Source organism: Balaenoptera physalus (genome assembly GCF_965194825.1).
Source record: "Balaenoptera physalus genome assembly, chromosome: X".
Classification (NCBI taxonomy): Eukaryota; Metazoa; Chordata; class Mammalia; order Artiodactyla; family Balaenopteridae; genus Balaenoptera; species Balaenoptera physalus.
In genome coordinates, this window is record NC_138903.1 from 49,251,141 (window position 1) to 49,270,080 (window position 18,940).

At 37.7% G+C, this 18,940-nt stretch overlaps 1 protein-coding gene across 1 annotated transcript in view; it reads left to right on the forward strand.

Moving 5' to 3' along the window:
* Nucleotides 1-18,940, forward strand: part of LOC309651843 (G2/mitotic-specific cyclin-B3-like) — a 56,966-nt gene that overhangs the window by 19,596 nt on the left and 18,430 nt on the right. Inside the window, 4 exon segments of the mRNA XM_082444914.1 lie at nt 2-850; nt 852-1,589; nt 2,539-2,637; nt 4,012-4,104. Of these exon segments, the coding sequence (XP_082301040.1) occupies nt 2-850; nt 852-1,589; nt 2,539-2,637; nt 4,012-4,104 (1,779 nt within the window).

Below are 18,940 nucleotides of genomic sequence, written 5' to 3' on the forward strand. Positions count from 1 at the left end.
AAAAAAAAAGCCTGCCACTGAGGAGGAGTCCCTCTTGAAGAAACCATCTGCACTGCAAGAGAAGCACACCATTCAGGGGGATTTGGCCCTCTTGAAGAAGCTATGGGCATTGCAGGAGAATATAGACAGTAAAGATGAATTTCTTATGGAGCCAGTGTCATTTAGGAAGAAACATACCACAGATGTGGCAGTCTCTACCAAGGAGTCATTATCTATAAAGAAGAAAAAGTGTACCACTCAAATGATGATGCCTATCTTCCAAGAACAGTTGGACTTGCAGAATATGATTGGTGAAGGTAAGGACTCCTCCTTTATGGAGCCAGTGTCATTTAGGAAGAAGTCTTCAACTGATGAGGCAATTCTTACCAAGACACCGGTATCTTTAAAAAAGAGGCAAATCACTCAGGGGAAGACGTTCCTCTTAAAGAAGCCACTGGTCATAGAGAAGACTACCTCTGAAGAGGAGTCACTCTTTAAGGAGCTGTTGCCCTTTAAAAAGAAGTCTACAACTGAAGAGGAGTTCCTCTTCCAGGATCCATCTGTACTGAAAGAGAGACACACCACTCTGCAAGAGGTGTCCCTCTCAAAGAAGCCATTGGCCTTGCAGGAGAATATCACCACTGAAGAAGAATCATATATTAAGGAGGAGTTGACCTTGGAGGAGAGGTCTACCACTGAGGAGGAATTCCCCTTTCAGGAGCCATTTTCATTGCATGTTAAACCTACCAACAAAGATGAGTCCCTCTTCAGGAAGTCTTTTGCCTTGCAGAAGAAGACTAATAACAAAGAGGACTCCTTGAAGGCACTGTTGGCTTTGCAGGAGAAAACCACCACTGAAGAGGAATTCCTTTTTCAAGAAACCATTGGTTCTGAAGGAAGAGCTCTCCACTGAGGTGACAGTGAGCATAGAGGGGCAATTATCTTTAAAGAAGAAGCCCACTGCTCAGGGGGAGGTGTTCCTCTTGAAAAAGCAGTTGGCCTTGCAAGAAAACATCACCAGTGAAGAGGAGTCCCTTATTAAGCAGCCACAGGCCTTGCAGGAGAAGCCCAGCATTGAAAAGGAGACCATCCTGAGGGAGTCCTTGACCTTGCAGGAGAATCTCACAACTGAGGAGGAGGCTATCCTGAAGGAGCCCCTGGCCTTGCAGGAGAATCCCAGCATTGAGAAGGAAATCGTCTTGAGGGAGTCCTTGGCCTTGCAGGAGAAGCCCACGCGTGAGAAAGAGACCCTCTTCGAGGAGCCCTTGGCCTTGCAGGAGAATCCCACAATTGAGGAGGAGGCTATCCTGAAGGAGCCCTTGGCCTTGCAGGAGAAGCCCAGCAGTGAGAAAGACTTGTCTTCCAAGGAGCCATTGGCCTTGCAAAAGAATCTCACTCACAAAGAAGACACATTTCTCAAAGATTTCATCAACCTCCAAGTTGAAACCAGCCCACATGTGTCCACCACTGCCCCTGACTCTAGAACAGGCTTGTCCAGCACTGTCACCGTGTCCAGTGTGGGCAAGTTCAGTACCACAAGCCAGTTCAGTACTTGTGAATCCAGTTCCAATAAACCTTTCTCATCTCAGGACAAGAGATCAGAGAAGGAGGTATTCTGCTTTCTTTCTTCTTAAATTAGATGAAGTGTTCTTTGTTGTCCTGGAGGTGGCTGCTAGCAAAGAGATTTTTTTTGCCTTCCTAAGCAATTGGTATTAAATCAAGTTGGCCTTGTAGAATCTCTTGACTTCGTGATTGGCGTAGTGATGTACCTGAGCAATTAGAAAGTATTTATTCCAGGAATACCCCCAAGGGTCTGGAATACTGTGTGTGTGTGTGTGTGTGTGTGTGTGTGTGTAAATATACACATATATATATATATATATATATATATATATATATATATATATATATATATATATGTATGTATGTATGTATGTATGTATGTATATATACGCTTTTCAGTAGTGGTTAGACAATTTCTTTCAGGAAATTGCCTTTCTTAGTGATTGCAATCTGCATTACATTGGACCTTAGCCAAAGACGGGTTAAGTTCACAGAGACATCTTCCAAGGAAGATGGTTTTTAAGTTGTAAATTGGAAGGACTAAGGGATGAGATTTGGCAAGCAGGAGAAGAAAGACCCCTCTTGTAGGCAGAACAACCTGGTTAAAGGTGTAGAAGGGAGGAAAGGGCTAACAGGAAGATGAACTGGGCCAGATCAAAGCACTGAGACATAACAAGGGACCTAAGAAGACAGGTGACACAATTTGAAAGAGTAAGACAAGAATGTCTTTCTTGGAGAATCTTGAGCTTACCTGTAAAAATAGTGTCTGGTTCTTAGGGCAGAGCAGGTGTGTACAGGAGGACTAAGCATTTCTTGGTTACTCAACAGTATGAGGATTACAGGACCAAGGGGTGCTCTGTTATGGCCCAGGACATATAAGGCTTGAGGAACCTTAGGAGAAGATGACAGTGGGAAGAAAGGAGTCATTTTTTATGTATGTGTGCTAAGCTTTTCTTGGAATCTTTCTCTTAATATGTCTTTCTGGTGATTTCCAAGCAGATGACCCCACTGGAGGATGTTGACAAGGACCACAGTGATCCATTTTTCAACTCAATATATATTAAGGATATCTTTAGTTACATGAAGGAGAGAGAGGTGTGTAGGTGGTGAGGGTGAGGGGCAATGATTTCCAGTTCTCATTTTCTCATCACACATCCTTCAAATGCACGTTTAAAGGGGAGGTAATAATGATGATGAAAACAATAATAGCAGCAACTGACATCTACTGGTAGCATACTATGAGTTAAACATTGTGCTAAGGGATTTATAAACATTATCTTGTTTAATTTTCCCAATAACTTCATGATGGTAGGTATTATTATCTCCTTTTCATAGTTGGGGGAAACTGCTCAGTCAACACAAATAGTATGTGGTAGATCTGGGATATGAACTAAAGTCTAATTACCTTGGAGACCATAAACCTACACCTCTAATTGCTGAGGATGTAATCTCAGACACAAAATTGTCAAGCGGGCTTTTTCTGAGTGACTGCTCTTAGGGATCTTTTCCCTTCTCTATGCAAGTTTCTGGCATCATATGTAAAACCAGACCTTTTATTCCAGCTCTCCAACCTGGTGAAATTTTCTTTCTCCTTTGAAATCTGCCAGTCTCTTTTACCACTAATATTCATCAATTCCAAATTTTCTTCTGTCTCTCAGTGGAACAGATGGGACCAAGGTTATCTACTAACTAGAATTTTAGCAGGCCATGCATAAGAGGAAGGATGAATATCTCATCTTCTCTCTAGAGACACAGCAATAGATTAACTGACTCCAGAGCCTGTACCTTTTCTAGTATACCTTGGAGGAAGCAAGAGATAATTTTACTATACTAAAAGTGCGAGCCTTAGCTCAGCAGTATTGGTCTCACTTGGGGGTCTTATGGGAGATTGGGATTGACGTATATACACTTATATGTATAAAATCAATAACTAATAAGAACCTGCTGTATAAAAAAATAAACAAAATAAAATTCAAAAAAAAAAGAAAGAAATGCAGAAACCTAGCCTCACCTCAGACCTTCTAAATTAGAATGTGAATTTTAAAGATCCCCAAGTATCTTTCACATATGCATGTTAAAGTTTGAGAAGGACTCCTCTACACAGCCTGGTATTGTGCTTTAGACTGAATTGCAAAGAAGGGGCAGAATCTCTTTGGTATTCATCTATAGTCATAGGTGTCTTCCTGCCCATATTCCATATTCTCCTGGGCTCCTCAATATCCACCCTGACACTTAAATATCATGTGTGTCCATTTCCTAAGGATAACTGAAACTTGTCTGGAAAAGGATACTTTGCTCTGCCCCTATCTGATACCAGCTGAAAATAATGATTTAGAACCCTGAGGAAATTACTTATGTTAGGTTACAATTTTTTTCTGAGATATTAGTTGCAAATATTTTTTCCCAAGTTACAATTTTTGAACTACAAGAAGAGTTTATTTGTTAACACTTCTTTATTCTTGCTGCCAGGAAAAGTTCATACTTAAAAAATACATGACCAGGCAGACTGATATCAACAGTGACATGAGGGCCATTCTCGTGGACTGGTTGGTGGAGGTGCAGGTAAGCCTAACAACTGCTGCCTTAAGGGGCTGCTGTTCTCTTTATCAATTATTCATTCAGCATTGCCAGGTCCCAAACATAGTAAAAATTTACTGGGTCTACAGAGCTGAATAAGCCATGATTCCTGCCCTCAAGGAGCTTATGACCTAGGGGACAAGATAAGACAAGCAGGCAGATAAGAACAATACAAAGTAGAATATACTAAGTACTATAAGAATGTTATTAATAAGACACTCGGAGAACCCAGTGGAAGGAGAGATATTTCTAGAAAAGGCAATGATGGTATGGCAGTTTAATCATTCTCAAAATCCTGTAAAAGTATATCTTGTGATTTGGATAGGGGTTAGTGACAAAGTCTTTCAAGCTTTGGATGGGATGGGTAATAGGAAGGACATTGTAGCCCCAAACAGGGCAGATGGCTGTTTGTTGAGGGTTGGATGTTGAGGGAATATTGTTATGAATACTTAATTATCATTTTATACTAACAAAGGATAGCCCAGAATAGTACCTGGACGTAGTAGGTGTCAATAAATATTTGTTGAATGAATGGAATTGAAAGGATTGCTGTGGAGTTTGCAAGGAAATATAAGGCATAGTATATGCCCAGCAGAGTCTTACTATATAATTGGGAAGAAAATGTAATATAGTTTAATATCCTTTAAGTACCAGAGTAATGGTTCAGGCTCACTTTGGAGTGACAGACCAGGGAAATGTGGTAGACATGGTATATTTGAACATCAGCAAAGCATGAAAATGTCATCTTACGGAAATGATGCAAAATAGTAAATTAGATAAGAGTAGAATTTGAGTAAATCTTAAATAAGTAAAATTGATCACAAAGATTGCTGATCATTACCAAGCAAGAAAGAGATTTCTAGTAGACTGCCAGTGGACTTTGTTCTGATCAATATTTCTATAAGTGATGTAGATGAGAACAGAGAAGATCATCTCATCAAATTCACAGATGGCATGAAACTGGGAGTAGGGATAGGAAATAAATGGATAACAGATAAAATATCTCTAGCAGCTGGAATGATGAACTGAATCTTTTTTTAAAAAAGCTTTTGTTATTATTTTTATTGCACAAAATTCCCATTTATTATAGCAAAGTAAGAAATTATAATTACTTATGATCCCACAACCTACAAACAGTGTTAACATTTGTGTGTGTTTATTATCCCCCGCTTTTTTTTTTTAACATCTTTATTGGAGTATAATTGCTTTACATTGTTGTGTTAGTTGCTGCTGTATAACAAAGTGAATCAGCTATATGTATACATATATCCCCATATCCCCTCCCTCTTGCATCTCCCTCCCACCCTCCCTATCCCACCCCTCTAGGTGGTCACAAAGCACTGAGCTGATCTCCCTGTGCGATGCAGCTGCTTCCCACTAGTTATCTGTTTTACATTTGGTAGTGTATATATGTCAATGCCGCTCTCTCACTTCGTCTCAGCTTACCCTTCCCCCTCCCCGTGTCCTCAAGTCCATTCTCTACGTCTGCATCTTTATTCCTGTCCTGCCCCTAGGTTCTTCAGAACCATTTTTTTTTTAAGATTCCATATATATGTGTTAGCATACGGTATTTGTTTTTCTCTTTTTGTCCTTTGTAACATTTTGGGATTGACTTTTATCACTCACCATAATTCCCTTGAGATCTGTCCAAGTTGTGTGTATCAATAGTTCATTCCTTTTTATTGCTGAGTAGTATTCCATGGTATGGATGTACCAAGGTTTGTTTAACCCTTCACCCATTGAAGGCCATTTGGGTTGTTTCCAGTTTCTGAGACTGTGAAAAGAACATCTATAAACATTAATTTACAGGGTTTTATGTGAGTATAAGTTTTCATTCCTAACATCAATACCCAGGAGTGGGATTGCTGTGTCATATGATAAATGTATGTTTAACTTAATGAGAAAGTGCTACAGAGTGACCGTATCATCTTGCACTCTCACCTGCAATGTATGAGAGTTCTAGTTGCTCTGCATTCCTGGTCAGCACTGGGTTTTTTTTTTTTTTTTTAAACTTTAGCCATATAGATGTGTAGAGGAATCTCACCATAGTTCTAATTTGCATTTGCCAATGATGTTGAACATCATACTTGTCATCTGTATATCCTCTTTGATGAAGTGTCTGTGTCTTTTGCCCAGTTTTAAATTGGGTAGTTTATTTTCTTTGTGTCAAGTTATGAGAGTTCTTTACATGTTCTGGATACAAATCCTTTGTTGGATGTGTGATTTACAAATATATCCTACCAGTCTGTAGTCTTTTGATTCTATTATCTGTGTCTTTCACAGAGCAAAAATTTCTAATTTTGATAGTCCAGTTTTTCAATGTTTTCTTTATGGATTGCAATTTTTGTGTCATGTCTAAGAACTCTGCTTAAACCTAGGTCATGAATATTTTCTCCCATATTTTATCTAAAAGTTTTATAGCTTTAACATTAAATCTATAATCCATTTTGAGTTAATTTTTGTATAAGGTATACGGGTTTTGAAGTCAAGTTTCATTGTTTTGCATATGGATGTCTAATTGTTCTAATACCATTTGTGGAAAAATATACTTTCTCCACTAAATTGCTTTTGCACCTTTGCCAAAAATCTGTTTGCCTTATTTGTGTGGGTCTATTTCTATACTTATTTTTATATGCTGTTTCATTGATCTGTGTCTATCCCTTTGCCAGTATCGCAGCCTTTATTTCTATAGTTTTATAGTAAGTCTTAAAACGAGGTGACATGATTCTTCCAACTCTATTCTGTCTTTTTTTTCAAAATTGTTTTAGCTATTCTAGTGTCTTAGCCTTTCTAGACAAATTTTAGAATCAGTTTGTCTATATCTACTAAAAAATCCTGCTGAGGGTTTGATTGGAATTGAATTACATCTTGTGCAGAAAAGAGTTAACATAACAGGCATGATGCTGCTAGCCTTAGAAAGGCCTGTTTGCAAGGTTGCCCTTTGGCTGGCATCTGGGAACTTGATTGGTAAGCAGTTCCCTACACTGCTGTAAAATTCCCCCCTAATGATAACTGTGCCTAAACTCTTTGTGCAAACAATATGGTTTATTCTGAACACCTGCTTTCCTTCTGCGAGTCTGGAATTTTGGTCCATGTTAGGCAGAGTGTTTATGTGACCAGCTCCCAGTAAAATGTTAAGCACTGAGTCATTAATGAGCTTCCCTGTTACACAACACTTTACACGTATTGTTCCATCTTATTGCTGGAGGAATTAACTGCATCCTGAGAGACTCTGCGGGAATAGGACTCTTGGAAGCTGGCTTCTGGTTTTCACCAATTTTTGCCCATGCTCCTTTTCTCTTTGCTTTGTATATTTTGCTATAATAAATCATAGCCATGAGTGTGACTATGTGCTGAGTCCTGTGAGTCATCCTAGGAATCATTGTACCTGGGGGTGGCCTTGGGGACCCCCAATACACATCTATAGGTGAATTTGAATAGAATCAACATTTTTTTCTATGTTGAATCTTCCAACCCATGAACCATGAATGTAGTTCATGTATTTAGATTTTCTTTGATTTTTTTAAAAGAACCATACAGATCCTGTACACGTTTTGTTAGATTTATACCAAAATATTTTCTTTTTTTGTAGCTATTGTAAATGGTATTTAAAAATTTTTTTGGTTTCCATTTGTACAGTGCCAATATGAAATATTGATACTTGTGTGTTGACCTTGTATTCTATGATCTTGCTAAAACTCACTTATTAATTCTTAGGAGTTCTTTTTTTGGTAGATTTCTTGAAGTTATCTACATAGACAATTATGTCATTTGCAAATGGAGACAGTTTGACCCCTTTCCAGTCTGTATACTTTTAACTTCATTTTTGTGTTTTATTGCACTGTGCAGGACTTCGTTATGATGTTGATAGGATCAGTAAGAGTGGACAGCCTTGCCTTGTCCCCGATCTTCAGAATAAAGCAGTTAATCTTTCACCATTAGTATGATCTTAACTGTAGAGTTTTTGTCGCTACCTTTTATCATGTTGAGAAATTTACTTTCCATTCTTAGTTTGGTGATATATATTTATCATGACAATGTTAAATTTGTCAAATGCTTTTTTCCTGCATCTATTGATAAGATTTTTTTTTTGGCTTTAGCCTGTTGATGTGGTGGATTACATTGATTTTTAAATACTGAAGCAGGCTCATATTCCTGGGATAAACTCCACTTCATTCTGGCATATTATCCTTATATATTGCAAAGCTTATTTGCTAATATTTTGTTGAGGATTTTTGCATCTATGTTTATGATGGATGTTGGTCTGTAGTGTTCTTTTATAAAATATTTTTGTACTGTCTTTTTCTGGTTTTGGTATGAGAATGAGAGTGGCTTTTTTAAATAATTTGGGGAAACAGGGGCACCTGCCGCACCATCCTCCTCCCGGGGGGCGCCTTCTCCTTCCAGTACGACTGTCCACTCCATTTCACTGGCTGGTTCTCTGAACTAGCTGTGTGGCTGACAGGGTCTTGGTACTCCGGCCTGGTGTCAGGCCTGAGCCTCTGAGGTGGGAGAGCCGAGTTCAGGACACTGGACCACCAGAGACCTCCTGGCCCCACATAATATCAGTCGGCGAGAGCTCTCCCAGAGATCTCTGTCTCAAAGCTTGCACCACCCAATGGCCAGCAAGCTCCAGTACTGGACGCCCCATGCCAAACAACTAGCAAGACAGGAACACAACCCCACCCATTAGCAGAGAGGCTGCCTAAAATCATACTAAGTTCACAGACACCCCAAAACACACCACTAGACGTGGCCCAGCCTGCCAGAAAGACAAGATCCAGCCTCATCCACCAGAACACAGGCACCAGTCCCCTCCACCAGGAAGCCTACACAACCCACTGAAACAACCTTAGCCACTGGGGGCAGACACCAAAAACAACGGGAACTACGAACCTGCAGCCTGCAAAAAGGAGACCCCAAACACAGTAAGTTAAACAAAATGAGAAGACAGAGAAATATGCAGCAGATGAAGGAGCAAGGTAAAAACCCACCAGACCAAAGAAATGAAGAGGAAATAGGCAGTCTACCTGAAAAAGAATTCAGAGTAATGATAGTAAAGATGATCCAAAATCTTGGAAATAGAATGGAGAAAATACAAGAAACATTTAACAAGGACCTAGAAGAACTAAAGAGCAAACAATGATGAACAACAAAATAAATGAAATTAAAAATTCTCTAGAAGGAATCAATAGCAGAATAACTGAGGCAGAAGAACGGATAAGTGACCTGGAAGATAAAATAGAGGAAATAACTACAGCAGAGCAGAATAAAGAAAAAAGAATGAAAAGAATTGAGGACAGTCTCAGAGACCTCTGGAACAACATTAAATGCACCAACATTTGAATTATAGGGGTCCCAGAAGAAGAAGAGAAAAAGAAAGGGACTGAGAAAATATTTGAAGAGATTATAGTTGAAAACTTCCCTAACATGGGAAAAGAAATAGTCAATCACCTCTAGAAAGCGCAGAGAGTCCTATACAGGATAAATCCAAGGAGAGACATGCCAAGACACATATTAATAAAACTATCAAAAATTAAATACAAAATAAAAATATTAAAAGCAGCAAGGGAAAATCAAAAAATAATATACAAGGGAATCCCCATAAGGTTAACAGCTGATCTTTCAGCAGAAACTCTGCAAGCCAGAAAGGAGTGGCAGGACATATTTAAAGTGATGAAAGGGAAAAACCTACAACCAAGATTACTCTACCCAGCAAGGATCTCATTCAGATTCGACAGAGAAATTAAAACCTTTACAGACAAGCAAAAGCTAAGAGAATTCAGCACCACCAAACCAGCTTTGCAACAAATGCTAAAGGAACTTCTCTAGGCAAGAAACACAAGAGAAGGAAAAGACCTACAATAACAAACCTGAAACAATTAAGAAAACAGTAATAGGAACATACATATTGATAACTACCTTAAAGGTAAATGGATTAAATGCTCCAACCAAAAGACATAGACTGGCTGAATGGATACAAAAACAAGACCCATATATAGGCTGTCTACAAGAGACCCACTTCAGACCTAGGGATATATACAGACTGAAAGTGAGGGGACGGAAAAAGATATTCCATGCAACTGGAAATCAAAAGAAAGCTGGAGTAGCAATTCTCATATCAGACAAAATAGACTTTAAAACAAAGACTATTACAAGAGACAAAGAAGGACACTACATAATGATCAAGGGATCAATCCAAGAAGAAGAATTGTAAATATTTGTGCACCCAGCATAGGAGCACCGCAATACATAAGGCAGATGCCAACAGCCATAAAAGGGGAAATCGACAGTAACACAATGATAGTAGGGGACTTTAACACCCCAGTTTCACCAATGGACAGATCATCCAAAATGAAAATAAATAAGGAAACACAAGCTTTAAATTATACATTAAAGAAGATGGACTTACTTGATATTTACAGGACATTCCATCCAAAAACAACAGAATACTCTTTCTTCTCAGGTGCTCATGGAACATTCTCCAGGATAGATCTAAACTATACAATGGTGGAAAGACAGTCTCTTCAACAAATGGTGCTGGGAAAACTGGACAGCTACATGTGAAAGAATGAAATTAGAACACTCCCTAACACTGTATAAAAAAATAAACTCAAAAGGTATTAAAGACCTAAATGTAAGGCCAGACACTATAAAACTCTTAATGGAAAACATAGACAGAACACTCTATGACATAAATCACAGCAAGATCCTTTTTGATCCACCCCCTAGAGAAATGGAAATAAAAACAAAAATAAACAAATGGGACCTAATGCAACTTAAAAGCTTTTGAACAGCAAACGAAATCATAAAGAAGACGAAAAGACGACCATCAGAATGGGAGAAAATATTTGTAAATGAAGCAACTGACGAAGGATTAATCTCCAAAATATACAAGCAGCTCATGCAGCTCAATATCAAAAAATTGAACAACCCAATCCAAAAATGCGCAGAAGACCTAAATAGACATTTCTCCAAAGAAGATATACAGATTGTGAACAAACACATGAAAGGATGCTCAACATCACTAATCATTAGAGAAATACAAATCAAAAGTACAATGAGGTATCACCTCACACCGGTGAGAGTGGCTATCATCAAGAAATCTACAAACAATAAATGCTGGAGAGGGTGTGGAGAAAAGGGAACACTCTTGCACTGTTGGTGGGAATGTAAATTGATACAGCCACTATGGAGAACAGTGTGGAGGTTCCTTAAAAAACTAAAAATAGAACTCCATATGACCCAGCAACCCCACTACTGGGCATATACCCCGAGGAAACCATAATTCAAAAAGAGTCAGCCATAAAAAGAAACGAAATTGAGATATTTGTAGTGAGGTGGATGGACCTAGGGTCTGTCATACAGAGTGAAGTAAGTCAGAAATAGAAAAACAAATACCGTATGCTAACACGTATATATGGAATCTAAGAAGAAAAAAAAAAGGTCATGAAGAACCTAGGAGTAAGACGGGAATAAAGACACAGACCTACTAGAGAATGGACTTGAGGATATGGGGAGGGGGAAGGTAAGCTGTGACAAAGTGAGAGAGTGGCATGGACATATATACACTACCAAACGTAAAATAGATAGCTAGTGGGAGGCAGCCACATAGCACAGGGAGATCAGCTCAGTGGTTTGTGACCACCTAGAGGGGTGTGATAGGGAGGGTGGGAGGGAGGGAGACGCAAGAGGGAAGAGATATGGGAACATATGTATATGTATAGCTGATTCACTTTGTTGTAAAGCAGAAACTGACACACCATTGTAAAGCAATTATACTCCAATAAAGATGTTAAAAAAAAAAAAGTCATGTACCACAGTGTTCATTGCAGCTCTATTTACAATAGCCAGGACGTGGAAGCAACTAAGTGTCCATTGACAGATGAATGGATAAAGAAGTTGTGGCACTTATATACAGTGGAATATTACTCAGCCATAAAAAGAAATGAAATTGAGTTGTTTGTAGTGAGGTGGATGGACCTAGAGTCTGTCATACAGAGTGAAGTAAGTCAGAAAGTGAAAAACAAATACCATATGCTAAAACATATATATGGAACCTAAAAAAAAAAAAAAGCTTCTGAAGAACCTAGGGGCAGGACAGGAATAAAGATGCAGACGTAGAGAATGGACTTGAGGACACGGGGAGCAGGAAGGTAAGCTGGGATGCAGTGAGAGAATAGCATTGACATATATACACTACCAAATGTAAAATAGATAGCTAGTGGGAAGCAGCTGCATTCCAGAGGGAGATCAGCTTGGTGCCTTGTGACCACCTAGATGGGTAGGATAGGGAGAGTGGGAGGGAGATGTAAGAGGGAGGGGATATGGGGATATATCTATACATATAGCTGATTCACTTTGTTATACAGCAGAAAGCAACACAACGTTGTAAAGCAATTATACTCCAATAAAGATGTGAAAAATATAATTTGGGAAGTATTCCCTTCTCTTCTTTTTTCTGGAAGAGATGTGTAGAATTGATGTTATTTATTCTTTAAATGTTTGGTAGAATTCGCAAGTGAAACCATCTGGGCCTGAAGTTTTTTCTTTTGTCTGAAGAATTATATCTAAGAATATAATTTCTTTAATAGTTATGAGATTATTCAAGTTATCTATTCATGTCAGATGACATTTGGAAGTTTGTGGTTTTCAAAGAATTGGTCCTTTCATTTAAGTTGTTGTATTTATGTTCATAGCATTTCCTCATTATGCTGTCTTTCATTCTTGATATTTGGTAATCTGTGTCTTCTCTCTTTTTGTTTATCAGTCTTTCTAGGAGTTTATCATTTTTATTGATATTTGCAAAGAACCAGATTTTCCTTTCATTTGTTTTCTCTGTTTTTCTGTTTTCAGTTTTATTGATATCTACTCTAATTTTTGTCATTTCCCTTTTCTTGCTTTGGGTTTAATTTGCTCTTCTTTTCATAGTTTGAGGTTGAAGATTAGATTATTGACTTCAGACTTTTCTTCTTTCCTTTTTTTTTAAAATTTTTAATTTTTTTTTATTTTTACATACACACACACACACACACACACACACACACACTGTATTTTATTTTTTACAAGAGATAAATAAACTGACACCAAGCATTGTAAATGGATGACCACAACAAAAGCAACAATGATTGCAATTACCAAACACGAAACACACTCATACTATGTCATAATATTGACATTCAGTCCAGTAATCCTCCACTGTAACAGCTCCTTTACTTTGCAGTGAAAATTGATTTGTATACTTTTTGCCTCTGAGTCCTTGTGGGATATTTTTTTATTCAAAGAGAAAGTCACAAAAATTATAATCATCTGCATCACTTCACTCAGTCCCATGTAATTAATTTTTTTTCATCTTGATCTTTTCTTAGTACTTTTATGAATTCATCAGTTTTCCATTAGAGTTCTGAAAATGCTTATTCATTCATTTCAGCAGTATAGTCAGTTACCAGAAACCTGTACTTGTCAGTCTTTTACATGAATTCCTTGAAGGTGAAACCCTTTTATAGGAACATTTTTGCAAAAGCGTCAGAGTACACCCAGAGCTGTCTGTAAATGACAAAAGACTTAAAAATGACCATGGTTAAAGATTTGATGAAAGTTCATAATAATGGAATTGACAAGGAAATTTAGTTATTTCTGAGATATACATTTTAAAGTAATAACTAGAATTATGACTTACAACATTATACCATAACATATAAGATTTTTAGAAATTTCATGTAATGTCTGAAATATTTATATTACCATATTTCCATACAAATAACCCAAAGAAAGTTTGGTATTAGTTGTTTTTTTGTTTGTTTGATTTTTTATAGTGCAAGTTCTTATTAGTGATCAATTTTATACACATCAGTGTATACATGTCAATCCCAGTCGCCCAATTCAGCACTCCACCAGCCCCAACCCACCGCAGTTTTCCCCCCTTGGTGTCCATACGTTTGTTCTCTACATCTGTGTCTCAACTTCTGCCCTGAAAACCGGTTCATCTGTACCATTTTTCTAGGTTCCAGATACATGCGTTAATATATGATATTTGTTTTTCTCTTTCTGACTTCACTCTGTATGACAGTCTCTAGATCCATCCACGTTTCAACAAATGACTCAATTTCGTTCATTTTTATGGCTGAGTAATAGTCCATTGTATATATGTACCACAACTTCTTTATCCATTCGTCTGTCTATGGGCATTTAGGTTGCTTCCGTGACCTGGCTATTGTAAATAGTGCTGCAATGAACATTGGGGTGCATGTGTCTTTTTGAATTACGGTTTTCTCTGGGTATATGCCCAGTAGTGGGGTTGTTGGATCATATGGTAATTCTATTTTTAGTTTTTTAAGGAACTTCCATACTGTTCTCCATAGTGGCTGTATCAATTTACATTCCCACCAACAGTGCAAGAGGGTTCCCTTTTCTCCACACCCTCTCCAGCATTTGTTGTTTGTAGATTTTCTGATGATGCCCATTCTAACTGGTGTGAGGTGATACCTCAGTGTAGTTTTGATTTGTGTTTCTCTAATAATTGGTGATGTTGAGCAGCTTTTCATGGGCTCCTTGGCCATCTGTATGTCTGCTTTGGAGAAATGTCTGTTTAGGTCTTCTGCCCATTTTTGGATTGGGTTGTTTGTTTTTTTAATATTGAGCTGCATGAGCTGTTTATATATTTTGGAGATTAATCCTTTGTCCATTGATTCGTTTGCAGATATTTTCTCCCATTCTGAGGGTTGTCTTTTCATCTTGTTTATTGTTTCCTTTGCTGTGCAAAAGCTTTGAAGTTTCATTAGGTCCCATTTGTTTATTTTTGTTTTTATTTCCATTACTCTAGGAGGTGGATCAAAAAAGATCTTGCTGTGATTTATGTCAAAGAGTGTTCTTCCTATGTTTTCCTCTAAGAGTTTTATAGTGTCTGGTCTTACATTTAGGTCTCGAATCTGTTTTGAGTTTATTTTTGTGTATGGTGTTATGGAGTGTTCTAATTTCATTCTTTCACATGTAGCTATCCAGTTTTCCCAGCACCACTTATTGAAGAGACTATCTTTTCTCCATTGTATATCTTTACCTCCTTTGTCATAGATTAGTTGACCATACGAGCATGGGTTAATCTCTAGGCTTTCTATCTTGTTCCATTGATCTATGTTTCTGTTTTTGTGCCAGTACCATCTTGTCTTGATTACTGTAACTTTATAGTATAGTCTGAAGTCAGGGAGTCTGATTGCTCCAGCTCCGTTTGTTTCCCTCAAGACTGCTTTGGCTATTCGGGGTCTTTTGTGTCTCCATACAAATTTTAAGATGATTTGTTCTCGTTCCTTAAAAGATGTCATTGGTAATTTGAAAGGGATTACAATGAATCTGTAGTTTCCTTTGGGAATATAGTCACTTGCACAATATTGATTCTTCCAATCCAAGAACATGGTATATCTCTCCATCTGTTTGTATCATCTTTAATTTCTTTCATCAGTGTCTTATAGTTTTCTGCATACAGGTCTTTTGTCTCCCTAGGTAGGTTTATTCCTAGGTATTTTATTCTTTTTGCTGCAATGGTAAATGGGAGTGTTTCCATAATTTCTGTTTCAGATTTTTCATCATTAGTGTATAGGAATGCAAGAGATTTCTGTGCATTAATTTTGTATCCTGCAACTTTACCAAATTCATTGATTAGCTCTAGTAGTTTTCTGGTGGCATCTTTAGGATTCTCTATGTATAGTATCATGTCATCTGCAAACAGTGACAGTTTTACTTCTTTTTTTCCAATTTGTATTCCTTTTATTTCTTTTTCTTCTCTGATTGCCATGGCTAGGACTTCCAGAACTATGTTGAATAATAGTGGTGAGAGTGGACATCCTTGTCTCATTCCTGATCTTAGGGGAAGTGCTTTCAATTTTTCACCACTGAGAATGATGTTTGCTGTGGGTTTGTCATATATGGGCTTTATTCTGTTGAGGTAGGTTCCCTCTATGCCCACTTTCTGGAGAGTTTTTATCATAAATGGGTGTTGAATTTTGTCAAAAGCTTTTGCTGCATCTATTGAGATGATCATATGCTTTTCATTCTTCAATTTGTGAATACGGTGTATCACATTGATTGATTTGCGTATATTGAAGAATCCTTGCATCCCTGGGATAAATCCCACTTGATCATGGTGTATGATCCTTTTAATGTGTTTTTGGATTCTGTTTGCTACTATTTTGTCGAGGATTTTTGCATCTATATTCATCAGTGGCATTGGTCTGTAATTTTCTTTTTTTGTAGTATCTTTCTCTGGTTTTGGTATCAGGGTGATGGTGGCCTCATAGAATGAGCTTGGGAGTGTTCCTTCCTCTGCAATTTTTTGGAAGTGTTTGAGAAGGATGGTTGTTAACTCTTCTCTAAATGTTTGATAGAATTCAACTGTGGAGCCATCTGGTCCTGGACTTTTGTTTTTTTGGAAGATTTTTAATCTTTACTGTCTTCACATTACTTGTGATTGGTTTGTCCATATTTTCTGTTTCTTCCTGGTTCAGTCTTGGAAGGTTATGCCTTTCTAAGAATTTATCCATTTCTTCCAGGTTGTCATTTTATTGGCATAGAGTTGCTTGTAGTAGTCTCTTAGGATGCTTTGTACTTCTGCGGTGTCTGTTGTAACTTCTCCTTTTTCATTTCTAATTTTATTGATTTGCCTCCTCTCCCTCTTTTTCTTGATGAGTCTGGCTAATGGTTTATCAATTTTGTTTATCTTCTCAAAGAACCAGCTTTTAGTTTTATTGATCTTTGCTATTGTTTTCTTTGTTTCTATTTCATTCATTTCTGCTCTGATCTTTATGATTTCTTTCCTTCTGCTAACTTTGGGGTTTTTTTGTTCTTCTTCCTCTAGTTCCTTTAGGTGTAAGGTTAGTTTGTTTACTTGAGATTTTTCTTGTTTCTTGAGGTAGGCTTGTATAGCTATAAACTTCCCTCTTAGAACTGCTTTTGCTGCATCCCATAGGTTTTGGATCATTGTGTTTTCATTGTCATTTGTCTCTAGGTATTTTTTGATTTCCTCTTTGATTTATTCAGTGATCTCTTGGTTATTTAGTAACGTATTGTTTAGCTTCCATGTATTTGTGTTTTCTACGATTTTTCCCCTGTAATTCATTTCTAATCTCATAGCATTGTGGTCAGAAAAGATGCTTGATATGATTTCAATTTTCTTAAATTTACTGAGGCTTGATTTGTGACCCAAGATGTGATCTATCCTGGAGAATGTTCCGTGCGCACTTGAGAAGAGAGTGTAATCTGCTGTTTTTGGATGGAATGTCCTATAAATATCATTTAAATATATCTGGTCTATTGTGTCATTTAAAGATTCTGTTTCCTTATTTATTTTCATTTTGGATGATCTGTCCATTGGTGTAGGTGAGGTGTTAAAGTCCCCCACTATTATTGTGTTACTGTTGATTTCCTCTTTTATAGCTGTTAACAGTTGCCTTATGTATTGAGGTGCTCCTATGTTGGGTGCATATATATTTATAATTGTTATATCTTCTTCTTGGATTGATCCCTTGATCATTATGTAGTGTCCTTCCTTGTCTGTTGTAACATTCTTTATTTTAAAGTCTATTTTGTCTGATATGAGAATTGCTACTCCAGCTTTCTTTTGATTTCCATTTGCATGGAATATCTTTTTCCATCCCCTCACTTTCAGTCTGTATGTGTCCCTAGGTCTGAAGTGGGTCTCTTGTAGACAGCATATATATGGCTCTTGTGTTTTGATCCATTCAGCCAGTCTCTGTCTTTTGGTTGCAGGATTTAATCCATTCACGTTTAAGGTAATTATCGATATGTATGTTCCTATGACCATTTTCTTATTGTTTTGGGTTTGTTTTTGTAAGTCCTTTTCCTCCCTTGTGTTTCCCACTTAGGGACGTTCCTTTAGCATTTGTTGTAGCGCTGGTTTGGTGATGCTGAATTCTCTCAGCTTTTCTTGTCTGTAAAACTTTTGATTTCTCCATTGAATCTGAATGAGATCCTTGCTGGGTAGAGTAATCTTGGTTGTAGGTTCTTCCCTTTCATCACTTTAAGTATATCATGCCATTCCCTTCTGGCCTGTAGAGTTTCTGCTGAGAAATCAGCTGTTAACCTTATGGGAGTTCCCTTGTATGTTATTTCTTGTTTTTCCCTTGCTGCTTTTAATAATTTTTCTTTGTCTTTAATTTTTGCTAGTTTGATTACTATGTGTCTCAGCATGTTTCTCCTTGGGTTATCCTTATGGGACTCTCTGTGCTTGCTGGACTTGGGTGGCTCTTTCCTTTCCCGTGTTAGGGAAGTTTTCGACTATAATCCCTTCACATATTTTCTCGGGTCCTTTCTCTCTCTCTTCTCCTTCTGGGACCCCTATAATGCGAATGTTGTTGCGTTTAATGTTGTCCCAGAGGTCTCTTAGGCTGTCTTCATTTCTTTTCATTGTTTTTTCTTTATTCTGTTCTGCAGCAGTGAATTCCACCATTCTGTCTTCCAGGTCACTTATCCGTTCTTCTGCCTCAGTTATTCTGTTATTGATTCCTTGTAGTGTAGTTTTCGTTTCAGTTATTGTATTGTTCATCTCTGTTTGTTTGTTCTTTAATCCTTCTCAGTCTTTGTTAAACATTTCTTGCATCTTCTCGATCTTTGCCTGCATTCTTTTTCCGAGGTCCTGGATCATCTTCACTATCATTATTCTGAATTCTTTTTCTGGAAGGTTGCCTATCTCCACTTCATTTAGTTGCCTTTCTGGGGTTTTATCTTATTCCTTCATCTGGTACATAGCCCTCTGTCTTTTCATCTTGTCTCTCTTTCTGTGAATGTGGTTTTTGTTCCACAGGCTGCAGGA